At 43.1% G+C, this 27,393-nt stretch overlaps 1 protein-coding gene across 4 annotated transcripts in view; it reads right to left on the reverse strand.

Moving 5' to 3' along the window:
- The window catches only part of TMTC1 (transmembrane O-mannosyltransferase targeting cadherins 1), a 165,384-nt gene that overhangs the window by 79,918 nt on the left and 58,073 nt on the right, over positions 1-27,393 (reverse strand). For all 4 annotated transcript variants that reach the window (XM_066633815.1, XM_066633814.1, XM_066633816.1 and 1 more), the window contains 2 exons: positions 27,113-27,302; positions 12,246-12,367 (listed from right to left, as the gene is read on the reverse strand). In XM_066633815.1, coding sequence (XP_066489912.1) covers positions 12,246-12,367; positions 27,113-27,302 — 312 coding nt within the window. The remainder of the gene's footprint in view (positions 1-12,245; positions 12,368-27,112; positions 27,303-27,393) is intronic.

Below are 27,393 nucleotides of genomic sequence, written 5' to 3' on the forward strand. Positions count from 1 at the left end.
CCACTGAGGTTCAAACTGTCAGAGGCTGTCCAGGGTTTCAACCAGGAATTTTTCCCAGCCCTACCTGGCAATGCCAGGAATTGAACCTGGGGCCTTCTGCAATGTGCTCCACCATTGAGGCACAGCCCCTATGCATGCTGATGTCACCAGTAGATTTTATTGTTGTGATGAGCTCTATGGGGGGTTGCCCTTGAAAATAGTTTGAAAGCTTCAGTTGGTGCAAAATGTAACTATCCAAGTGTTAATGTTTTCATCTTGCTAGGAATATATTACACCCATATTGCTCAGTCTGCACTGGCTGCCTATATGCTACTGAGGAAAATTAAGAGAGACTAGTTTTGACGTGTAAAACCATAAACCAACATTCCATATTTTCCCCATCCCCCATAAATCTGCAGCCCTGTGTCAGGTGCCTGTCTTGTCAAAAATACGATGGCCATCTACAAGCAGAGTCTTTTTGGTAGCAGTACCAGCCCCCTGGAATGCCCTGGGAGACCAGGCAGGCACCGACTTTGCAAGCTTTTAGGCAGTTAGTCAAAACCTAGCAGTTCCGACAAGCAATTGATATAAGTTAGCCCTCAAGCTGACTGTTTATTTTCTTGTTACTGGTGATTCGATTGTGTTCTGATTTTATCTGTACTGACTGTTTCTGTCTTGTTGATTTTTAGATTGATGATATTTAATTTGTCAGGTTTTGTTGTACATTACCCTGGGTTCCATGGTAGAAGGGCAACATAAATGCTTCTCAAAATAACAAAATACTGTACTGTCCCTTCTGCCTCTCGAGTTCTGTTTGGGCCCAACTCCAATCAACCACTTCAAAAGTGTATCATCCACATGGGCTTCCTTAAACTAGTTCACATATCATCATAATGCATCTATCCATCTTGCATACAGTCAACATGTATTTTTGCCCAAAGACCTGTTTGCTATTTAGTTTAAACAGCTAAACCAACAGCCTAGACATAAAGTGCCACAAACTAGTGTGCTTTTGTTCTCTAAAATTCCTTGGCTTTTATTCCAGTCTATTCATTGGACTTGGCCAAATTATACTGCAAAAGCATCTCATTGTTTTATTCTTGTGATCTTGAGTTCTTACAAAATCAAATTGTGCTTTCCCCCCCTCTTTTTGTAAGCTATTTGATTTCTCTTCATAGTATTTAACATTAATGGGCAAACACCCAAATGTTAGAAGTTTTAATTTGGATTAAAAAAATCACAAAGAAAGGATGCTTGTAATACTTAGTAACTTACAAGGTTTTATCTGTTCAGCATTTTAAAAAAAACAGGAACTAATTAGTCCCAATAGAAACATTACATTATTTCCTGCATTTTAAAAGACATGAAGAAATCAAGATTGCTTCACCTATGTCTCCTGCCAGCCCTTTTTTCCCCATGTAATCACACAGATGGCAGGAGTTGTGGTCTGGAGGTTGAGTTGTTGCCAGGGATGGGAACTCAAGTCAGGTGACTTGAGTCCAAGTGGCAAAAACATGCTCTGAACAGGAGGGAGCCGCTTGCACGCTTGCTGTGAGACTCCATGAAACACATAGTTCTTTGCAAGCCAAGTTGAGGCTCCCTGCAAAACTTAGAGCTCTGCACCCCCTCCAGCTATGCTACTGGTGGGCTCCATTGCTACTTGGGAGGAGGAAGCCTCATTGAATGACCAGCTACAATGGACTACTTCTGAGTAGAGCTTCAAGGGATTGGATTGTCCTGGTAAGCCTCACAGTTGCTGCGCATGAACCTCCTCCCTCTTGCCACATCTGTCCCCACTCTCTCGCAGTCCATCCCACCCCTCCTGCCTTGTTTACAGATGGGATGGGGATATCAGGAAAGTAGTTAAAGACTTCCAACGCACAGGCTTTATTTTTCTTTGTAGTATTACTATCAAATCTGTTTGAAAAAAGGAAATTCAGATCTTCAGGACTGACCGATAGATTGGATCAAATAACATGGAAAGAGTCCTAGGAGGGCAAATGGCACAGCAAAGAAGTATCAGTAATGGGATGTTAGAAATAAAAAAGTATACCCCGGAAGCAAGCGGATACGAATATTTTCTCTCCAAGTGAATACTTGGCAGGAGCGAGATCTTTTAAGGGGTCACTGACCCATGAAAATTTTGATTTCCTCCTCACATCAACATCATCACACCATGAATTTTAATTGCGAATGAACAAAATGCTATGAACGAAAGTGAAATAGAAATGACTGCAAAAGTCACTTTACCAAACCCCCCCACCCCCCAACCTCCAATTTTAAAAAAGTATCAGATCATTACTTGGCTTGTTACACTGTTTGCAATTTCCTGTCTTATGGGGAAAAGGAAGAGTGCAAAGATGTGCTTTTGACATAAGAGCACATGAAATTTGACTGTTGCAGATCACGAAACATGGATAAGTTACAGAGGGCATGGCAATCTATTACAAAACTACAGACTCACTATTCATTGCCGAGGGAAACCTTGCTCCTATACTCCCTGAGAAAACTGGCAAAGTGCTCTGTAAACATTTGACATATTTATCTATCTATGGAAACAAAGACTGTCTCTGGTCTGAGCCTGAAACAGCCCCGAAATTCCACTCTCTTTTTTACTTTTTGGCCTATGCAAGCCCATGTGAGCCATGGCCACAGTTGCCTCCTCCTCCTTCTCGCCTCCTTCACATTTTCAAAACAGGCCAGGCAGGGAGTTTTCTCCTAAGAGCCTCTCACCTGGCCACTGAAGGCACATAAAAAGGGAAAAGGAGGTGGAAGGATGCAGCAGTCCTCTTCTCAATCACTGGAGAACCAGCAGGAACAGGATTGCAACAACCACTCCTATCAAAACAGAGTCAGTATCCCCATATTGCAGCTGCGGAGCTAAGACTGTGGATTACCTTAGGCCACCTAGGGGCCAATCCTATGCCACTTTCCAGTGCCAATGCAGTCGCAATGCAGCTCCAAGTAAGGGAACAAACATTTCCTTATGTTGAGGTGGCCTCAGTGACTGCCCCTCTGCTGCAGGATGCAGCACATGCCCTATTGGCACAGCTGCACTGGTGCTGGAAACTGGGCTAGGATTGGGCCCCTAGTGAGGTCATAGGTGGGATTCAAACAAGCGACTTCCTGATGCATTAATCACTCTCTAAATCACTACACTACCAGCTCTCGATTGTGTTACAACATTGTTTGGCACACGCAGGAGATGCAATGTAGTGTTCAATGTAGAGAGATTCAGATGATGCCATCGTGTAGATTTGTGCCTCACTACATTAGCTCAAGTTGCAAAACCCAGGGCTTCTGTCCAAGGAACAAGGTTCCCAGGCAGATAAAAATAGGAAAAATGACTTAAGGACATTAACCAGGAAACAATAACTGATTGCTTCTGTAATCTGACCATTGTGATTGAGGGAAATTCCGAAAGCACCCTGGCAATACCAGGGAAAAAAAAAATTCAGCAGGGAAAATGATTTTGTTGGTTTAGTTTCTCACACACACACACACACACACACTGCAGCTTTGAATGTCAAACCAGTGCAGGTAATTTTAAACTCCCTCCTTCAGATAATTTACCAACATCTTAACCAGAGCCTTTTTAAACAACTACAGCTATTTAAATTGGGTTTTAAAAGATAGGAAGGGAGATGAATGGGATAATTTCAGTTCTAATATACATGCAGAAGGATCCTAAGCATTTTTATGCAACATGCGAATTCCACTGAGTTCAATGGGGCTTACTCCTTAGTCAGTGTGCTTAGCACTGCAGCTTTTGTTCTATTAACATTTTACATGTTGTGCTGACAAGGAGTGTTATGTGCCCGGAAGCTAAGGACTCGATCAAGGGTCCTTGATCAACATCAAGTTTAGGAGAAACTAGAAAATGAGCTGTTTGACAACAGATCCAATTTGCCTAGCAGGTGGGCAGTTCTTCAAAGAGGGGATGGACAGCCATCTTGGGGACGCTCTAATTCTGGATTTCCTGCATCAAGTAGGGGATTGGACAAGATATCTTACAAAGTCTCCTTCAACTCTGATTCCATGACATTTTTTGCATGCTAAAAAAAGTGGGCATGATCCAGATGAAGCTAAACTCTTTTAAGTCCCATTCACTCCAATAGGAGAGCATTGCCTGCCCACTAGTAGCAGATTCAACTGCATCACTTGAACATTTCAAGATGTTTCAAGATGTCCTTTATTAACTTGCAAAAGCAGGGAGAGAAATTTAAGTTTTCAAAGGTCAGTTTTTACAATTTCCCACCTGGCCCACAGCACCCATGTTCACTAGATTGCTTTCCAAATAATTTAAAGTTGACAGAGCTTAGTTTGCACAGGATGGGGAGAATATTGGATTTTGAGATGCAGGAAGCTACTCACATATGTATTAGCTTTAAGGCAATGCCACAGCACCTGAGAATGAAAAACAGCTGCTGGTTTGATAGTCATGGTGACTAGAAGAGAGGCAAAGACCAGAACCGTCTGGCAATCACCTCTGAAAGAGGGGTACATGCATGCTAGCAGCCACTGCATAACTATTTACAGGGCGCTTTCAGACTAGACTTTCTCTGCACCACCATCCTTTGATCACTTCATTTTTTCTGAAGAATCTAGGCACCAGCAACATCATATTGTTGCATTTTAACATGTTCTTGGTCATCTTTTCATGGTCCTTTTTTCAGACTTGATTTATGGATACTGGGGGGGTGGGTAGCAATAAAGTGTATTGCAGTGCCTGCTGTTCAGTGTGAACAGGCAAAGCACTACCAAGGCTTTTAAGAGCCACTCTACTTCTAATGAAAAGTTTGCAGGTTCGGCTCTTTCTATTACTTCCCGTTCAACACACCTGGGAGGCTGTTTGGTCAACCAGACTGCCTCTTGTTTAGACAGCTTCTGGTCGCCACAAGTGGGGGGAGGGGGGAGAGGGACTCTAATTCCTTGTTTTCTCATATTATTTTTCCTGCTTTTTGAAAAATAGTCACATTTTGTTACCAAAGAAAAAAATACAGGAAAAACACATTATAAGAAAGTAATTAAAGCTTGCCTATCCTTCCTGAGAACAGAAGCTGACTGAAGATTTCAGCACAATGCCCCAACTCTGCTGAAGAGGAAATAATAGGATGAAAGTGGCAGGAAGAAGCTTTTAATTAACATGGGAAAGGACCTTTGCTGTAGGGAACTTACTTGTGTGTCAACATTATAGAATGATCTTGGCCACTGGGATAAGCACTGCTGGATGAAATAAAGCTATATTAAGCACTGTGTGAAATCTCTGTTTTCATTCTACCTCCAACTGATTCCAGAAAAGTAATATGCTTTCAGAACTGGAGGAATCCAAATTAGGAGCAAGCACAGTCCAATCTTGTTTCCCTTCTGCCTATCTAGATTAGGGGTGTCAAACGTGTCTCATACAGCAGGCTGAATAGCACTCCATGGTGCCTGCTGAGGGCCAGAAGTGACATCAAATAAAGCAGATGATAGCCAGAAATAAGCACTTTGTTCTCAAGTAGGAACTCATTAGCTGTAACTGAAAGAAGAGAGAATATGCAAATCTTAATCATATTTTCGAGATATGGGAGAGACCAATTTTCATGTTGGGAGAGACTAATTATCACAGGGACCGCCCTTTCAGCAGTGCTGCTTCTGCCAAGGCATCACTTTTCAGCTCAGCAGCTGCGAAGTGGTCTGTGAAGTGACACCTTGGCAGAAGTGGCACTTCTGAAAGAGCAGCCCATGTGATAATTGGGCTCTCCCAGCACATTTGCCGTATCTCAAACCAGACCCTCTTGACCTGCTCATCCCCCCATAATATTCCTTGCCTTCTGAGTCCTCCTTCCATCTCTCCCTCCCAGTGGCTTGCCAGAAGCAGCGCTACTGAAAGAGTGGTGCTGGGAGAACCCTATTATCACACAGGCTAGATAAAGAGCTTCCATGGCCAGATATGGCCCATGGACCTTATGTTTGACACCTCTGATCTAGATTGTCAGTTCTTTAGGATAGGGATCTGTCCTCTCATTCTGTGTAAATCACCAAACCATTGATGGCACTACAGACAAATAGACAGACAGAAAGACCAACCTCTGGGTGGGAAGGAAAGTATCTAGCTGCTTGCCTTCCCACTGATCAACCAATACATTCCAGATCATAGCCAAGCCACAAGGAAAAAGGAAGAACACTGCAAATATGAGCTAACAGAGCAATTAGCACCACATGACTCGGACAAGCTAGCCAGAGCACACACTGCAAGAAGGGTAGCCACCATTTCCTGGCCACTAGTAGTCAACAAGAAGAGGCAGAGAGGAGCAGTTCTTTTCTAACCCCAAACTGCTCTTCACATACAAAAGCCGAAGATGCAAACAAGCCATGTACACAGTGAGCAGAGCATAGACAACCAGCCATTTCTCACTTACACTCCTTTTAATGAATGACAGGCATGACTCCACTTCTAATTCCCCTTTTTTCTCAGTGACTGATAGCTGTCACTCAATACAGAAGCCTTCAGCATCACATCAAGAGACTGCACAATCAGCAGGCAGGTTTCTCAATCGTTAATTGATATCAATCGCTAACAAGCCCTTTCCAAAGCGGAGCTCTCAACCAAGGTTTATAGAAAATTTGACAAGCAGCTCTGAGGAAAGCCAAAGTCTACAGGCCAAGGCATTTCGGAAAACATTTTAACACTTCAAAAAAGTAAAAACACTTTTTAAAAACAAAAGCTGAAGGGCCTGAAACATTAGAAGTTCTGGATGAAAACCTCAGATGTTTATCAAATAAAAACAGATGAATAAGTGAGCCAAAGTTTCTTAACTGACTGAAACAAAAGACAGCAAAACATTCCAATAAATGCTAGAACATTGTTAGGACATGTGATTATGTTTAGATTGTGTACTTGTATACTTGCCCTGCTGTTGGACTGGTTCTCTTCACGGCGGGGTGGGGGGCGGGAGAGACAGGTTTTTTTTAAACTGTTATTTTGAATTTGTATTTTATGAACTGGTTCTGAAATGTTTTTGGAAACTGCTTTTATTTCCTAGGAGATAAAGCAGGATGTAGGATAAAGCAGTGGCAGTTAGAGAGAGGGGTGAACCCTTTCTTCTTGTGCAGATTTTGCAATCAAATCACACACACACACACACCCAGGATGCCATTTGCCCCAATTACTAGTAGGGGAAGGGGGAGGACTAGGGGGGGTCCTCCTGGACTCGCAGCTGCTCCTGGATTCCCAGGTGGCTGCTGTGGCTAGGGGGGCCTTTGCTCAGCTTCGGCTGGTGCGCCAGCTGCGACCATACTTGGATCGTGCAGACCTGGCCACGGTGATCCATGCCACGGTGATCCATGCCACGGTGACATCGAGGTTAGATTACTGTAACGCGCTCTATGTGGGGCTGCCCCTGAAGACGGTTCGGAAACTACAATTAGTACAGAATGCGGCGGCTCGTGTGGTCACCGGAGCCAGGCGGTTTGACTCTGTCAGCCCGCTTCTCCGGGGGCTACATTGGCTGCCCATTCGTTTCCGGGCCCAATTCAAGGTGCTGGTTTTGACCTTTAAAGCCCTATACTGCTCTGGGCCAGGATATCTTAGAGACCGCCTACTCCCGTACAATCCGGCTCGTCCTCTCAGGTCATCAGAGAAGGCCTTTTTGCAAGTGCCGCCACCAAAGGAGGTCCAGGGGGCAGCTGCAAGAAATAGGGCCTTCTCGGTAGTGGCACCAACATTATGGAACTCCCTTCCCCTTGACTTGAGAATGGCTCCCTCTCTTGAGAGTTTTCGGCGAGGCCTGAAAACACTGTTGTTTAAACAAGCCTTCTGATTTCTGGCCTTCTTAACTTTTTTATACATCTTTTAGTTTTACAGGCTTGATTCCTCGGTGATCTGCTCTTTAACTCTTTTAATCTCAATACTGTTTTTATGGCCTCTGTAGTGTGTTTTTAAATGTTTTTATCTGCTTGTATTAATGTTTTTAAAATTTGTTTTTTAATATGTTGTTAGCCACCCTGGGTCCCGTTAGGGAGAAGGGCGGGATAAAAATAAAGTTTTATTATTATTACTATTATTTTCCCCTCAGGGCTGCTGCTCTAACTGACAGCCCTCACAGCTGCATTTCACTAATCCAATCACATATCTCCCAATTTGATTTTGTGACTCCAATGGCATCAGCCCAGATCCAATACTATCACTGCATCCCACTGGCCTCAAATCCCATCCATGTAGTTATTAAAAGGTTTTTCATTTTGTAAAGAAGGCCATAGAACATCGCTAAATCACCACTATAGACCTATGGATGAATCTCTCCCCCCCCCCCGCCCCCACTCATACTGGTTAGACATTCTTACCATATTCTAACAAGATATTGAGAGTTGGGAGCAAGAGTGACAATACAATTTGAGAAAGTGCCTGGCAGGAGATGAAACTGCTTGCAAAAGAGCAAGCTCAATAATGTTAAGCAAAACATGGTTTCTGCTCTCACAATTTGCTCAGTTATTTGATTGCCAGACTGCCCCTTGGAGCAAAAGAGGGGAAAAGTCATGCTTGCTTTGCAGGCTGAGTTTTTTAGAATGAGAGAGAGAGAGATCATTTATCATTATTCAGCCATTCTGCAAGCAATCAAATGTTGCCTTCTCAATGCCCTGGCCTATACAGGTTTTTGGGGTAGAACACATCTCCCTTTCCCTGCAGGAACCTTGGGACAACAAGCAAGCTTTATCCATTTTCAGTCTAAGAATTAGCTACCATGCACATTTTTCTTTTTTGATACAAGTTCTAGTTTGCTGTCAAGTTGAGGCATGAACCATTCTCACACAAGGCAATTCAAGATCAAGTAAACAGCACTGAAAATAGAAGTTTGGTTCCCAAGGGTGCCATAATCACTGAGAAGGGAGGCAGAGAGAGGTCCAGCCCCTTCTCGAGTCATGTGAAGGGAAGTGTCCCCACACATCTAGGTTAAACTTTCTCCTGTACAGTGGTGCTGCAAGGAGGGTGTTGGGAGGGGCTGTGTGGACAGTACCAGGTGATGCGCCCAGGGGGTTACCACTAGTGACCAAAATAACTAAAATCGCGGTTTGTAGGAATAATACCATCATATTATATACCATTCGATATGTAATTTACAACAGAATGCAATGGAAAAAACCAAAGTGAAACATCTCCATTCTATCAAAAGTTACGACCAAAAAAACCCAGAAAACAAAAATGCAACTGTCTTATGTAACAAAAAAGTACACTTCCTTAATTCAAAGTGGACCAATGAGACTGATTGTTCAAAGAGCCAATGAGATATTATTATGACACCGTATGGAACCAATAACGTGTTAAATAAGGTGACACTCTGGGGGTGGAGTGACACCAATAACAACCATAATTGCTAAGATTACGGTTTGTAGGAATAATACCATCATGTTATATATCAATCCATTGTAATTTCAGATAGAATGCAATGAAACAAGCCATACTGAAATACCTGCGTTCTATCAAAAGGTACAGCCAAAATACCAGTGGGGCAGGGCGATGGTACATCACCAAACCCACCACCCAAGTCCCTGTCCACCTCATGGGAGGAGGTTCATCATGGGGGTGATGCACTGGGCTCTCAGGTGATGCAAACCGTAGTGATACCACTGCTCCTGTATCATCGCTAGGTGATCTGGGTGGATGGTCACAATTCTATTGCCAATCAGTTGCCCCCACAAAAAGTTGCAATTGTTCAGAAAAACAGCATATAAATCTAAACGAAATACAATGTAATAAACTAAGGAAAAGGAGCTATATTCTTTTTTTTAAAAAAAGAAATGTCTTGAGAGGAAAACGTTGTCTCTCATTTCAGATGGCAACAAGAAGGGCACCAGTCAGACAATGGCAGAAGGTCTGCATTGAGAAGTATGACACAGAAAGTGGATTTACAAGTTCACCACAAGTGAGTCTTAAGTCTCCTTCTCAGTTCATGAAGATTAATAGTAAGGTCCAAGAGCTACAGCTAGTGCTGCACACAAACTTACAGCCAATACTATTGATGGCCCCCCCCCGCTGATGCTGCAGCGCCACTGAAGAGCGCACTGCATTCTGCGGTGGGGGGGGAGTAGTCTTGGAGGTCTCCTTTGGGTAAGAGAACATTTGTTCCCTTACGTGGGGGTAAGCCTCCAGTGCATGAATGAATCTACTAGGACCTGTGCCAGCAATGTGGTGCAAGTCCAAGTGGACCCAGGAAGGCAAGGGGGATAGGATATTGGTGGCACTGCTGCCAACAATACTGTCCTCTTCCCGGCCTTGATCCATCCAATATTGTGCCCTGTTCTGCTCTGGTCTCCCACCCATTCGTCCCTCCTGCCACCTATACTGACATACTGGTGCTGGGGAATGTGGAAAATTGCAGCAGCACTCAGCTCAGCAAAATGGCATGTCACCTTTTGTGATAGCCATAAAGAACTTTATGCTGCCAGAATGCTAGTTCTGGCAGCGCAAGGCCCACACAGGATTGGGCTGTTAGTGTGCACCTTAATATAAGCCGAATAATTATCTGCAACACACTAAAATTGCACAAAAGTTCAAGGGTTCTTTGGTAGATCAACGGGTTCCCTTAAGGGGTATTTTAAAAACCATTTTTCTAAGCGACCATAGAATAAAAATTTCTGCCTTTCCAGAACTGCATGCACACCATTAATTCTTTAACAGAATCTCTAGATGCCTATTCAACAGATCACCTGTCTTTCTTCATATCAATAGCACAATATAAAATTTGCCATTGGTCCTTTGATTCTACTTTATGTTGAACTGAGTTACTCTATCAAATATTTTCTATTCTCACTAACTGGCTGAAAATGTATGAGGATACCAAACCAGGACGACAGACTAGATTTCATATGCAGCACCCATATGCAGGAGGATACCATTACTTACAGGCAGTCTTTGAAGAGTTGAGAAAAAGAAATCTAAACTACAAAACTTAGTTTTTCCTAAAAACAACATGTCAATTTTTGGCTGAATCAAAAACCCTGGGATAGAGTTAGGAAGTCCTAGCAGTTTAGATATATATAAAATTGGTCCTTTATCATGCTTTTATACAATTAAAGACAACTGTTCAGCTTCGTAGTGTTAACTAATGGGATACCACTCTGGCTCATGCTCACAGTACCCCCCCCCAACACAGGGCTACATACACAACAACTAAGAAGACTGTGATTCACTCAGTGTGGTTACTCATAACTGCAAATGACCGCAACTGTGTGTTTAAGTCTCATGTGCAGTCACTAGTCTTCTCGTAAGTGCTACCAAGCTGCGAGGCCAGTGGCAACTCCTACGCACTTCTAAGGTGATGAGGAAGAGTGCTGTCCAAATATGAACCAGTCCTTTGAGAAGAGACTAAGAGTCTGATTCTATTTGGCCCGTGCTGGCCCAGCACCAGTACACAGTGTCACAAACATGCGATACTGGGAGCCAGCACCAGGCAGAGGATGGGGACTGCCATCCGGAGCTCTGGGTGAGCACCAAGTGATGGAATAGCAAGTCTGGATGGGGGGGGGAGGCATTCCAGGGCAGAGGGAGAGCAGGGGAAGGTCGGGCAACAAGTGGGAGGGAGCAGAGATGGCAGCAGGCCATCTGGGAGAACTCCCCTCCCAGCCCAGGAGACCCAACACAGGTCTCCTCGAATCCGTGCCCGCTCAATAGGGGCACAGATCTGAGGAGACCCATTGGGACCACCTGGCCATTACACGGGGTAAGGGAGCATAAGCTCCTTTACACCGTGTAGCCCCGGCGCTGCTTCCCAGCCCCATAGGATGCTGCAGCAACCATTTCAGCACAGCTGCAGCCCTGGACACTGGGAAGCACAGGATTGGGCTATAACACAATTACCAACACTTGTAGGTTCATTCTTTTAGGACATGGCACATATGTTTTACAACTTCAGGTCACTGGATCAATTCATGGTGTTAAAATGAAAATTACTGTTAATATAATACCTATTTCAGTAAAACGTTTCAGAAGATACACTCTATTCTTGCAGATTTTCTCTAAGGTTTGCTGAGAAGCTGGCCATGAACATTAGCAAAGAAATAATGTACGGAAAGCATTATACAGAATCAGTGCAAGCCACATTCAAGAATTCTATTCATTATTGTCATGGCTGATTCTCTAAGATGTCAGGGAGTATTTCTGAAGTAGCAGTTACAAAGACTTGTGAATTTTTACTTGCAGGAATCCAAAAGGGGCAAGATGAAACCTTTCTAACAAATGAGAATTAAAAGTCTCACTGTAATGGAATTAAATGCATGAAAGTTACCTAGGCATATACAGGACACGTTCCGCCACAACAAATCCCACCCTGAAGAACAGGTTGCTAGCTGGCACGAAGGGGAAAATCAGGAACAACAAGCCAACTAGAACTTCTCTGTGTTCCAGTTTCTGCAACAAAACAACAGAGACATAAAAGTGAAAAGACTGCCAAATTCAGGCACGATCACAGATCCAATCCTAGAGTAACAGAATCTATAACCTTTTCACAGTCCTGGGGGCCCCCATTACAAGTCTCCCTGTTATATATTTCCCTGCATTAAAGTCCTCAACTTTTTGAGAAACTAATGTAAAAATTTCCTACACTTACATCCTTTACTGTTGTAGCCCCGCCTGCTATCGTCATAGTCTTCCAAGCTCTTAAGCCAAGGGTCTCCAAACCCTGGCCCAGGGGCCAGATGCGGCCGACAGCGAACCTCTATTCGGTCCACAGCCAGCCTCTTGTCCCCTGAAAGCCTCTGGCCCACTTGACTGAACATGACCAGACCTGTGCTCTGATTGCATCTGGAGGGTGTTCTGAGGGCCGGAGAGGCTGAGTGAATGAGCCCACTCATTTATTTATTTATTTAAATTTTATATTTAAATTTTTTTTCCAGCCCGCAGCTCTGTGACAGATATTTCATGCGGTCCTCTGGACAAAAAGTTTGGAGACCCCTGTCTTAAAGGGACAATCTTCCCAGACACCCCAGTGCCAGTAAGTCACAGGAGCAGCCTACAGACAGAGGGGGGAGGAGCGGAATATTCTGTTGGAGGAACTGGGAGCTGGGAAGGTGAGGGAGGAATGGAACCAGCCACAAAGGAGCACGTCAGATTTATCCCCTCTTTTGAAAACCTCTCTGCCCCTTTTGCTTCCTTGGATGCCAGCAAAATAGGGCCAATGGCATAGCTAAGGGGATACAGGGCATAACAATTGCACCAGGCAACAAGCTTTAGGGGGGCAACAATCTGAGCTTGACACTAATGGCCAAAAATTGTGAAAACCCTAGTTCGTACACATAATACCATCATGTTATATATCATTGGAAAGGTAATTTAATGCAGAATGCAATGAAAGAAAATGCACTGGAATATCTGCATTCTGTCAAAGGTTATGGCCAATTAACCAGATAATGAAAGCACAACTGCCTTATGGAACAAAAAGTGGATTTATTTCATTCAAAACTGACCTATGTTCTGAGAGCCAATGAGCTATTATGATATAGTATGGAAGCAATAAGGTGTTAACGTGAGTCAGCTTTCATTTCCATGTATCATAATGCAGTTACCCCTGCTAACTGAGTAAAGAGGCACTTTTCAAGTGGTACTCTCATTTAGCAGGAGCAGAATAACCATCCCTCTTCACCCTTCTACAGTAAACAATAACAGGCACACTTTTTATTTGTTTACTTAAGTAAATATGATTTTGTCATGGATGGTGGGCTACAAAATCTTATTTGACCCCAGGTAGCAGACAGATGCCTTACCTATGCCACTAACTGGAGGAGGGAGTTGGCAGAGCAAGTGGGTGGCAAGCTGTTATGGGAGGGAGGGAGCTTTCCCCTGATTTTCACTTTTCGACAGCCCAGGAGTGACATCACTTCCAGTTGTGACATCACTTCCAGGGCATCATTTTGAGCTCAGGACCAGGGTACATGATTATTAGCTATGCCACTAAATAGGGTCACCTATTTTCGGGTCATCCTCCCATCATAGGATGTAGCATGAACCCCTTTGGGTATGGCTACATTAGCACTAGTGGCGGGGAATAGATTTGGTGCCTCAATTTTTGTCACTGCAGCATCTGAATTATCTTCCTAATTAATGTAACAAAACGTAATGCTCAGTTGTATGAAACAGGGAAGCCAGCCAGTTGTATGAGGAAAGCCAGCCAGTCTTCTTGGGTTTTAAGAAGAGATTTTAATCTGAGTCAAAGAATTAGGGGGCTCATGCAAATCTTAATATATCCCTGAAGTTCATTTCCATGCCTGCCTTGGGAGAACTTTGCCAGCATCACTCGGAAGGAGACTTGGTTGTGGTGGCCAGGTATCTCCTCTCAGGAAGTAAAAACTATATATTTATACTTCTTTAAGCATGGTTATGGCAGCCAGTAAGGTTTTTTTCAGATTTTATAGGTAGGTAAAATGAGACAGAAGAATGAGGATTTGCCCAAGGCCACCCAGCAAGTTCCTGGTTGAGCTGAGACTGGAAAATAAGTCTATCAGATCTAAGTGTGGTACTGTCTCCACTCAACAAAAATGACTCATCCACAGATGTACATTCAGCTTATGTTGCACAACCAATCAAGTTTTTTATTGATAAGAAAAATGTTCCATAAAATGACACATCAGATTAACATAAACACTCTTTCCTCATTCAATATTGCATTAGAAAAGCCATATATACATCCAAAAGTCCTATTTTTGGCCGTGTCCAAAAGATAGTTAAAAAGAATGCAATCCTGGTGTTGGGGGTGGGGGTGAGGTAACCACCCAGGAATCTTTTTTTGTTAAAAAAAAAAACTACTATATTTATCTTGCATAACTTGGGGGTACCCTGGCAAGCAAGAACTCACTACTATCCTCTCTGTCTACTCTGGTCCCCAGTATATCTGTGTAAATATCTACTTTATATACAGGGAATAAAATGGCTTCTTTACTCTTAAACAGATTATTTTGCAGAACCATCTGCTGTGGTTTCTAAAAGATCAAGTTAAACTAATCAAATGTGTTTGCAAAAAGCTATTTATTGTGTTTTAAAACGCCATACAATATCATTTAAAATGCCATACAATATCATTTTTCCCATCACTTCAGTAAAAACAAAACATTCAAAAAAATCTGAAAGACACAGTGAATTTCATAGTTCCCTTTAAAAAAAAGTTATCCAGCATTTAGACAGGATACAGAAGTGATTAAATAAGCAAAGGCACAACTGGCCAAATAAACTAATCTCATGAAAGAAGTTCTAAAGAAAACTAATCTCTTATAAAATAGCACGGAATTAGATAAATTTACTTTGAGCTTTTAAGAAAAGCAGAGTACGTGACAAACCCACAACCTAATACTAGATTATTAAGATCAGTGTTACTTCGGTGATAAATTACTGCTGGAAGATCTAGCCATTGTTCTCCACTGTTTCCTACTGAATGCTCGTAAACCGTTCTGGAGAAGAAAAGATGAAGCAGCTTTTTCCCCAGACTTATTCAATACATAACAAATAGCCAGATCTACTTCTGTTCTCAACATGGATGCAACGCAAAGATTATACTACACTAGACCATCAATATCGCTAGCCGAGTACTGTCTAATCGTCAAGGATTTTCCAAGGTCTTTCTTGAGATGGCTAGAATTCAGCCTAGGACCTCCTTCATGCAAATAGTGTGTTCCATGCCTAAACTATGGATTGTCCATTGCCCCTGCTCCCTGTCACCCACTGCTGCTTGCGGGGACAGAGTGACACAGATGCTTACCCATTACGGTATGCTCCTTTCTATGCTCATATAAAGGGTGATGGTAGTGGAGAACATCATTCAGACAGCCCAATGTTTTGTTCCTCCTTTAAGTCATTCCTGCCCAATGTTACATATACGCAACAGGGACCAAATGTGTACACCTGTGGGCTGGGCAAAAATGCGTTAAAATATTTATAAAAAAAGACTGAAGGCCAGGAAATAAAATCACATAGTCCTTTACAACAGTAGGTAAAAGCTGAGATATTGAGAGAAGAAATCTAATTGGCGCAGCCAGAACTGGGCTAGAACCCTTAGCTAAGTACGATCAAGTTGCTTAACAATCACAGCTAGAAATGACCTGAACATTAATCCAAGAGACTGTAACTTCCTGTTGAAATTGGTCATTTGCTCAGCAGTTCCCTGTGAACAATCATTTCTTGCAGCATTTAGGTTTTCCTCCGAGATCTCCAATCCACCCACAGCAACAAACATTCATATTTGATGCCTAGTAAAACTAAGTAAATGTGACAAGGAAACACTAAGAGGCCAAAATCACAAAACTGCACGGTGTTGTTTTATGGTCACTTTTCAGTGTACAGCGCACTGGAGCATTTTACAGCACTCAGACTTGAAGAAATAATGCCTCTTCAGTGGCTCCAACACAACACACACAGGCACCTTAAATGCACACCTGAACAAACATACACTCAACATATTTTGCAGGGACAATATCCCAGTGTTGGCATCAGGCTGCTGGTGGCTTCCTCCCCTCAAGGACACGTCTACATCACAGGGGGTGGAAAAGCTTCACAGGGATGGCTTTGATGGAATTGGCGCTAACTGAACAGGGCCTCCTCCTTCACTGAGTATTTATTCCTCTCCCTCTCAACTGTCACTGTACCCTCCCTGGTCATGGGAAAGCTCTATGGAGCTAGTAGAGAGCCCATGAGATTTGCTGCATTATGTTCATTTGTGTCTGGCTGGCTTGGGGAGCTTCCTGGTTCTGACCTCAGCCTTTCCCTCTTTTTGAATATGGTTCCTCCATGGTCAGCTGTGTCTCCTCTGGCCAGGCAAGCTCGGTTCTTGCTCCCATCCCTGACTCCTGTCTGCCTTCTCCTGTACCACAGAGCCTGCTCTCTCTCCTTTCTTAGCACCAATCAGCTTTATGAGTTGGTACCACGGCACCAGCCCCACACCCTGCTGACTGCCATTCATTTCACCTTCACTGCCAGGGACAGATCACCATGTGAACCAACTGTACTGCAGTGGCACTGCGCTGTCCAGAGTCATCATTGATCTAGTCTCCTCCATCCTTGTCAGCAGCAACCCAGTAGGGTGGGGACTTCACAGGACCCTGGGGGCAAAGTCCCACACTGAGCCTTCTCATGGTACCTTCCCACCCCCTAATGGTGCACAGAGCACTTCCACTACCACTTATACTGAGGGTTCAAGGGTCAAACTCGCCAAGTTGGCTCTCTGATAAGTGTGGACCATTCAACAGTAACCAAACTGACTGAGCCTGAACACTGCAAGATCCCCAGCTCTGCTCCTGGCATTTCCAGTTAAAAAAGGATCTCGGCTTGCAGGGCCAGGACATATGTATGCAATTTGAGTTCACTGCTGCCAGTTAGTGTTGCCAATGCTGGGACAGATGAACCTTCAGTCTTACTGAGTGCCAGACAACTTCCCTAGATTAATTCTGGGTGATCCAAAGGCAAGGCAGACGTGCACTGTTAACACTTAGGAACATTTTGCTTCAGAGATCTTTCATCAGCTTTCCTACCACTTTAGGACATGAATGTGACTGTGCACTTCTTAATCAGGGTTTATTCTTCATTCTCAGAGGGTGTTTGGATTTGTGTTGTTTTTTGTTCCTAGCAGCTCTATGATGAATTGGTTTGATTTCACCCACTTTAATCCCCACCTTAATCCCAACAAGCCCTAACTACTTCAGAATTTTTCCTGAGCAAAATCAAAAGGCATTCAGCCTAGGCACGATTTCCTGGGAGTAATTCGCACTGAATGTGATGAAGCTTACTTCCAAGTAGAAAGGCATAGGATTGCACTATAAGTCGAAAAAAATGCAAGGCTCTGCAGAAGTGTGTGTGGCCTCTGGGAAACCAAGTGCCTCAGGAACGAAGTGCCAGGTAAGGCACCGCGAGTTTAGCCTCAGTGCGAAGAGAGGGAGAAGGCAAGTGGACCTCTGCGTTTTCGGAGAAGGAGTGGGAGGACGCTCTGAAGAGCGAAGAAGAGGAGAGGAGGACAACGACGAGAAGGAGAAGGTAAGTGTACTCTTTCTAACCCTTTGTCTTTCTAACTCTTTGTCTTCTAACCTTAAATCAACATTGAAATTTAGCTTTACCTTTAGCTTAGCTTTACCTAAGCTTTACCTAAGTTAGCACCTAATCTAACCAGAGGGAAGGAGTCTAAGGTCCAGCAAGTTGGGGCACAGGAGCTAGATGAGGGCAATAAAAATATATACGTGAGTGGGTATATAGGTCTACTCTGAGCAGGAGCAGAGTCCTACTCGTGAGTAAGGGCCCAAGGTTACAGGCACTTGGAAGAGTAAATAAAACATAGGAGGATAAAGTAGAAAGCAAGTTTTTCTACTTTGTTTAAATTAACCCTATACTTAACCCAAGTTAAACTTAATCCAAGTTAGAACATAATCTAAAGGTTCAGTAAACTGGGATACAGGATCTAGGTGAGAGCAATAAATAAATAAATAAATAAATAAATAATAAATTCAATAAAGGTGCACACTTAATAAATGCAGGAGGTATAATTTCGATAGGAAGCTAGAGCCCAAACTAAACAAAGAGGGTAATAGGGGGAGAAATAGACACTTGGTGTCTATTTTAAAAACAGGATTTAAACCTTTAGTGTGTAAGTTCTGCCAAGCCCAAAAAACTCTTAAACTAGTGCAGTTTAAACTCAAATAAAACCAATTGGACTGTTAATTTTTTATTATATATGGTAAGATAGGAAAACCAACAGTTCGCAAAGGCTCATTTCAAACCAGCAGAAGCCAAAGTACTTTCAGCCAACAGTTAAGAAGGTTCAAAGATTGCCACCTATGTTTACCTTCTTTCCCCCCTCACTGTATGCATTTGATCTGGGAAATAAATCAGTGAAACATGTACAGTGCCCTAGTACAACGTGTCCTAAAAGACTATCCAAAGCTACCTTTGTGGAATGCTCTGCATGTTTGCATTTGTGTCCATCTCTGTGAATGGTGGTAGATGAGAAACACTAGCTGAAAGGGCTGAGCTATGGAGACAACTGCAACTGTATGAGCCAATCAATCAGAAACCATAGTCTGGGACCTCACTCTTTGCAACTCCCTAGGTAGCTTGGTGAATTTGCTTAGTGTTTCCTATGCTGCTATAAGTCAGTCAACAGGACAGGCATATAGTTTCGGGAGAAGACACACACAAGAAACAACCATCTCCTTTTAATCAGCCATGGCCTTTGACATATTGCTCTCTTCCTGAAGCGAATGCTAATACAATAGACATAGAAAATCTCATTCCAGAAGCACTAAGAACATCAATAGCGACCTTAGCAGAAGTGCCGGGAAATAGAGGAGGCCCTCAGGAAAGTCAAGGAAGGATTTATTCAAAATGGGTCTTTTATGAAAATCAAGGTGGTTCACGGAGAGTATGACATGAGGAGACAATAAACAGGCCAGCTCATCTTACAGTGTCACTGACACATGCAAACAAAAATTGTTAGGGGGAAGCAAAAAGTGTGCGGGGGGGGGAGGATTGTGCTAGCTGTACTCCCAAAGTGTCTTCCATTTTGGTCTCTACAAAGTTACACAAGTGCATTTGTTACCAAAAATGTTTACTTAGTAATCAAAATGCTCAAGTATCACAAACTAAGGTATCAGACACAAAAACTGAAAAAGTAAATAGCATGTTGGGCTGCTTTTAACTTGTGGCCATTACAAAAGAAATCTTAGCTGATCTAAGAAATCATAGATCTTAGAAATCTAAACTGATATATAAAATGAGCTTTAATTGATTAATAAATCAATTAAATCTACATCAATGTGAACTAAATAGCAATTTTGGAGGAAAAGGCTGCATTGTTTTTGGATGGTATATGTATACCATCAAATGCTAGAGTTGGAGAGATCATCTAGTCCAGGGGTGCCCAAACCCCAGTCCTGGGGCCACTTGAGGCCCTTGAGGCCTCTCAAAGCGGCCCTCAGAGAGCCGTCAATCTCCAGTGAGTCTCTGGTCCTCTGGGGATTTGTTGGAGCCCACACTGGCCCGACGCAACTGCTTTCAGCATGAGGGCAATTGTTTTACCTCTCGTGTGAGCTGTGGGATAAGGGCTACCTCCACTGCTTGTTGTTTCACGTCTGTGATGCAACCACTCTCAGCGTGAGGGCAACTGTTTGATGTCTTGCGTGAGCTGTGGGATGAGGGCTCCCTCCATTGCTTGTTGTTTCACATCTGTGATGCAGCAGCGCCAGCAAAGGAAAGGCCAGCCTTGCTTTGTGCAAGGCCTTTTATAGGCCTTGAGCTATTGCAAGACCTTCATTCATTCATATGTTCATCTTTAATATATTCATTTATGTAAACTTATGTAAATGTATTCAAATTTTAAATGTAAATTAATTCTTTTTCCCCCCAGCCCCCAACAGAGTGTCAGAGAGACGATGTGGCCCTCCTGCCAAAAACTTTGGATACTCCTGATCTAGTCCAACCCCCTACTCAATACAAGCAAAAATTATAGCCTCACCAACATCCCCGGTGATCATCCAATTCCTGTGGCACATTGGTTGAAAATTGCTAATCTATCCTAAATCTGCTTTCCTGACATTTCAAAGCACTGGTTCTAGACCTGTCCTCAGGAGTCACAGAGAGTGACAGCCCAATCCGGAGCTGCCCGGAGTACATGGCTGCAGCGGCACCAACAATGGCTGCCACCATATCTTGCACACCCAAGGTAGCCACCGGCGGCACCTCAGGAGAAAGGGACTTTCGTTCCCTTCCCACGGGTAAAGGGAGTAGCCCTGCAATGGGTTTTGGTTGGCAGTGAGGTAAAAGCCTTCGTGTCAGGCGGTGAGCCCAACACGGAGACTTTGGATCCGATGGAGCAAAGCTCCACTGGTCCCACTTCCCTCCCTCCACGCCTCCCCCGCCCTCTCCCCGCCCTATCACTCCTCCCCGCCCTCCGCCCACCTCCCCCCTCCCCAGAGCACCTCCTCCCCCCACACCCCTGCTTTTCTCTCTGCTGCTCTGCAGGTCCGTGCTGGCCAGTGCTGGGCTAGCACGGGCATTCGGGCTCACAAACGTGCAAAAGTGTGTGCTGGTGGCAAGCCGGCGTGCGGAGCTCAAGATTGGGCTCTAAGTCTGCACCTTCTTCCAAATGATAGCTCTTCAGATATTTGAAGTTATCATATTTCAGCTATCATTATTCCAAATTTGAGGGGAAAAGTCAATTAATCAGGATACATTTTAAGTCAGTTTAACATATTTTGATTAATCTAAGAAATTAATTGATTAAATGTTAAAGCCCGACTTTTAACAGATGCTATTTATTTATGACATTTCTATATCACTTTTCAATACCAATTTTCAATTTCAATACAAATATAAAATAATTTAATTACAAAAACAATAGAAAACGACTCTAATTTTTACATGCCTAGCACACACAAAAAAATCTCACAGCCAAAACAGGACCAGGAGAGAGTGAAAATGAATCTCCTGTAAGAATGTATTCCAAAGTTTTGGAGCTAAAATACAGAGGATTCTGTGGCTCGTACAAACCAACTTTGGGCCCAAACCTATCCAGCATTCCAGCACCAATTCAGCTGCGATGCAGTCTCCAGAAAAGGGAACATACATTCCCTTATCTTAAGGAGGCCTCAATGACCACCCAGCACCACCACAGAATACAGCATACACTGGAAAGTTGGATAGGATATGGCCCTTCATATAACAAGAGGACACAGCACCTCACAGGCTAATCACCTTGAGAGTGCTCGTATAGAAGAAAGTCATCCCGGAGATAACCAGATTCTGAACTGTGTCCAGCTTGTACTCTTGAAACCAACACTTTGAAATGGGCCCAGAAGCAAAACAGCAACAAATGCAGAAGTTTCAGAATACAAATGTGATATATTTTCATGACTCCTATTGTCTGTGGATGGGTGGCAGGATTTTCCACCAGTTGAAGTTTCCAGACCACTTTCAACAGCAGTCCCACATAAGCGACTGCCACACCTAGACCTGACCAAAAGAAGAAACACAGCTAGGTGTCAGAATGAAAATATCAGAAACCAAAAAAGTACAGCGAAATTTAAAGTATGTATGTTTTAATCTTATCGTAAATTGCTTTGGGTAACAGGCTTCTAGACTGAAGAAAGACGGAATAGAAATCTTCTAGATCAGGGGTTCTCAACCAGTGGTACTCCAAGCAGTGTTGGGTGGTATGCACAGTACCTGCTTCCCAGCAATGAGACCGCAACAGGAGCTTCCAAAGGCAATAGGATGCTCAGCCTGGTGGGCAGAGCTCCAGCACATGGTTTTCGTGCTCTTGAAATGTCCCTCCCACATGCCCTGAGCCTCTTACCACTGTTGGAAGCTCTCATCATGGTCTCCAAACCCAGACATAACTGGAGATGACACTTCTGTGAAGAGTCAGAGCAAGTGAAATGTTGGGACAGCAGCATTTTGAAACACTGTTCTACATAACAAATTTATTCAACTCTGAAAATATTAAATATATTTGAAGCAGAGAGTTTACAGAGTGATGGGGGGCACTTTTGCACTCTCCCTCATTCTGCAGAACTGGCAGAAAAACAAACAATACAGAGAGGCTGAGTACAACGTCTTACATCTCCTGGGAGTGAACCGCACAGCCACAGATTGAGGTGAAATGAGATCCAAGGCCAAACTTCTGTTCTGCCTTTGAAGTTCAAAGAGTTCATGAGTAAAAGTTGGAAAAAACACCAGCTTGCAAGCCAGGGGATGAAACAAGTATCCTGAAGACAATTAACATGTCTGAGAGTAAGGAGTTATCCAGCTAGTCTAAAGGGAAAATTGTTTCAGATATCATGGCTGCCATTCCTCGTGGCACTTTTAGGTGGCCCGCTTAATTAGAGGCCTGATTCAATTACAGCTTGCCATCTTCTCATTGCTAACTTTGCAGTGAGTTCGGTTCTGGGCACTTCACACTTCACACAACTGCTAGGAGGTTTTGCCAGTGCAGGTACAGCATCAAATCAAGTTTGTTAGAAACAGAAGAGTGTAGATTTGTGAACGATGATGATGGCAACTCTTCATTAACATGAAAGGTTAAAGTAAGCCCCACAAAATGCAATGATACTAGCTTCCAAGTATTATTTTATTTGATTGATTTTTATCCTGCCTTTCAAGTCAAAAAGATTCCCAGAGAATTACGTATTATTAACTATAATTAGGGCTGCTTCTACCCACTCTGACATGTTCTATTGCTCTGGGGTAGTGTTGTGCAGATTGAAGGCCAGGCAAAGGGAAATGCAAAGCCACCAGAATGATCCCAATCTGATGAACGTGAAGCTCAACGAACACTCCAGAAGGCGCTCTCCCATCATAGTGAAAAGGATAAAACAGAGGCTTGAGCTGGTAAGGTGAAACTTTTTTTTCAGTCTCATAAAGCTAGGTGGGTCCCGATAGAGTGTCATGTAAAAAAGTGGGTCCTGGTTCCTTGGGAACTAATTGGTTAAAAAGCAGGCATTAAATCAACTGAAAAGTCTCTACTCAGGCTAGGCTATTATATATACAAACAACATTTATAAATATCAAAAAGAAAAAGAAGGAAGAACAGCCACTTCTGACGTGCGCTTCGCTCCTTACAGACCAAAATGACACCTCCTCTGGCAAGGACTATGATCCACGTGCAGGAAATAGGAGAACTTTTGAGGAACAGGCTTAATTAGAGTGGCTGTGCTGGGTCTTGGGAAATGAAACTTGCACTGTCTCTCCCCCGTAACATCAAAGGAACCAAGGGAAAGCTAAGGAGCCAGAGCCATGCTAATTTCCTGAAACAAGCCAACAAGGAAAACTGGAGACCTCCTCTGGCATTCTGCACAACGCTCCCTGCAACATTCTCTCCTGTGAAATAGTGCATGGCCCTCTTCCAAGCACAGCATAAGCAAAACTAAATGAGAGTGCCTCAAAGGCATGCGCCTGTGTTTCTCCCAGGTTATAAATATAAAAATAGTCAGCAAACAAAACCAAAGCATCAACCGTCATAGTTTAAATGCCCTTTATCAGCACTGTGCATGCATATTCCAACAGGGCAATTACCCAAATCACAAGCATCAACAACAAATTAGGCTCATTTAAAAATCCATCGGCAACAAAAGCATCAATCCTGCAGTCGTATTCCGTAATTATAGTCTATGCAATGTGTGTCTGAGAGCAACAGCACATATGCAGACACAGCACCTCTGAAAACAGAATCACAAAATCAGCAATGCTGAACTTTTCCCCTTTTACTCGGTGCTTGCTTCAATTTTTATTCGCAAAAAATGGCTCTGGATGAATTACAGCAAACATGCACATTGACTTTGAGCAACACATAAAGTTGCACGCTGATTGTCCTAAACCAAATCTCACATCACATTGACTGCCCAATCCTATGGGTTGCTGGCACCAAGCGGTACATCAGTGCCAAAATGGCCACTGCTGTATCTCTGGGGAGCTTAGGAATGGGCTGTAACAGTCCTGGTTTTCCCCAATGAAAAATGAGAATATGTGCAAAAAATGCCAATCCAATTTCCAATCAGTGGGTTGAAGCCAAAGCCCTTTTATTTTGGATAGCATTTTCCACTCACTCACTGAAAGGTTGTTTTATTCCTTGCACTAGAACTCTGTGCAGGAAAATGGACGCTATAGCCAAAGATGGTTGTTTTACTTGCACTATTTGTTGAGCAAACAGAGGAATAAGAACTGTTACAAAACCGAAGCTATTGCAGAACTGTGTCAATTCTAGTGCAAGCCCTTCAGGAATGTCTTTGTGGAAAAGCACTAGTAGCTAATTCCCTCTGCTCACAGTTTTTTAAAAATTTAACCCTGTGTGTTTCTATCCAGGCTAGACCCAAAGAACAAGAGACATCAGTTAAGGGAGGCAACGTAATATTTTGTTGGGGGCTTTGTAATCACCCACTTGTCCAACACAACCATCTTCAGGCATTCAGAGCATGAAACACAACCAGTTTTTATTATTATTATTAATTATTAACAGTATTTATATACAGCTTTTCAACAAAAAGTTCACAAAGCGGTTTACAGAGAAAAATCAAACAGCTAACGGCTCCCTGTCCTGAAAGGGCTCACAATCTAAAAAGATGCAGAAGAACACCAGCAGGCAGCCACTAGAAAAGACACTGCTCGGGTGAGGAGGGCAAAGTAGTTTTCTTCCATTTTCAGGTTGACAATTGTCATCTGGGATTTCTGGGTTGCTTTAAAAGCAAAAAACAACTCTAGGAACAAACACCTCTTTTGTTCTCAGAGCAAAAGCCTGCAACATCTCAAACAGCTAGTTGGTATGACTTAGATCTCTAGAGCATTGCAAAGCATTTGCAATTAAATTTGCACACAGCTCGTTTTTCACAGAATTACATTACTAACATCAGACTCTGCACATGTTTGTGAAAAGGTAGTTAACCTACATATAACTCCAGGCTTTTTGTAAATCACATATTTAAAAAAAGAACAGAAAACATTTGCTTCATATACTAGAAATTGCCTGAGCCCGGAATTTTCAAGCAAACTGTCAGACAAGGTGGCTATCTATAGTTCAAAATGAGGAGCAAGGAAAGTAACAAGAAAACAGATTGGAATGGAAGAGGTAGATGTAGTAAGGAAAAGAAATGGATGTAAATGGGCAGGAGGTCTGGTCTAGAGGGTAGAGCCTCCGTTTGCCTGAAGAGAACATCTGCAGGTCGCCAGTTCGAGGCCACCAGCACCGTGCAAACTTGAAGCAGCTGACAAGCTGAGCCAAGTTATTCCCTCTGCTCTGAGCGTGGAAGGATGGAGGCCAGAATGTGAAACCAGATCAGAAAGAAACATCTGAAATGTTGTGGTTCTTGAATGATAGAACCTTCTTTCAATTGTAAAAATCCCTACGGGGATTTAAATAGCCTGCCTATGAGTAAACTGCCTTGAGTAAAGTCTGAGGAGAAATCTGACGACCAAGAAAGGCAGTATATGAATTCCTGTACTACTACTACTACTACTATTATTACTATTATTACTATTATTATTATTAATAATAATAATAATAATAATAATAATAATAATAATAATAATAATAATAATAATAATAATAATAATAATATGTTTCTTCCACCACAAGAAGAAACAACCTCTGGTTCAACCTCTACTTTCTCCCCACTATGAGAGGAGGAAATTTCAGGTTCATGCACACTCTAATGCTGATCTCTGCTCCTTTCCCTCGTCTCACTTCTCTCAGCCCAAACCTTCTCTCTTTACACTTCAATCCTGGCATAGATTGTAGGTGCTGAGAGATCTCAAGTACAGAAGAACCTGTTATTTTACCTGTTCATAGGTTACCTTCTGCTAGGGAGACTGCAATGCAATGATAATGGATGGCTGGAAACTGGGGAGGGGGGAAGGAGAGGGACCACAATGTTATGGTGAAAATCACTGAAACCACATGGTGTGTTATGTAACAGCTTGCCACCTGAAGCCAATTGGTTGTGATTGCAAGTAGCTACCCAGCTCCTGACAGTAAGTGTGAACTGGGAGGAGGGTAGGAAATAGTGGACTCCCAATCTATTAACAGAAAGATAATCGCTTTCCACCAGAGAGATGCTGAATTCAAGTCAACATGATACAGCCTAGAGCAGATATCATTTCCTCACTGCACTGAGTAAAAAAAAATGCATGAATGAATCCAGGTTGAATAACGCAATTCATGGCACAGACTTCAAGAACACTGGTCTCTTCAAGAACACTGCCTCAAGCAGAAGAATACCAAGGGTAGGGTGGGAGGGGCAGTCTGCCCCAGGTGTCATATACACTTGGGATGGCAAATGCATCACTGACATGGCTGGTTCACCTGGCCAATATCTCAAGGTGGATGCCAGGTCTACCCTTCAGTGTCAGCGTCCACTAGAAGCTATGCGTAGACCTGGCCTCTGCCTCAAGATCACCCAGTGGAAGCCAGATCTACCAGCCACTTCAGTGGTGCGTCTACCGACTGCTTGACTCAAAGGGTAAGTCACTGGGCCTCCACTGGGGTATCTTGAGGTGAAGGCCAGGTCTGCCAATGGCTTTGAGTGGCCCATCCTGGGTGTCCAATACACTAGGTACACCACTGACCTGAAGCGTTCAGTATAGGATTCTCTCCACATCACCTGTACAAAAACACACACTAATGTGTAAAAGCGTGTTTACCTTAAATGCTACTATGCAATGCAGTCCCAGCAGCAGTATCACTGTTGCCATGAGAACAGTGGCAAAATTCCTCACATCCCAGATTGACTCCACCAATGGAATACTTCCAACCTGCCAGTCATAGCACAGAGTAACCGGAGCCAGCAGAAGCCAGGCATTGAAGGCCAGGAGGTAGGAATAAGTTAGAAACCTGCAAAAAGAAAGACAAAACTCAACAACTAAGAACACTGCTCCAAGGTCAGGGAGGGTTCAGTTTCTTGAAAATGTTCACCAACAGATGG

The sequence above is a fragment of the Tiliqua scincoides genome, chromosome 7 (genome assembly GCF_035046505.1).
Source record: "Tiliqua scincoides isolate rTilSci1 chromosome 7, rTilSci1.hap2, whole genome shotgun sequence".
NCBI classification, from domain to species: domain Eukaryota; kingdom Metazoa; phylum Chordata; class Lepidosauria; order Squamata; family Scincidae; genus Tiliqua; species Tiliqua scincoides.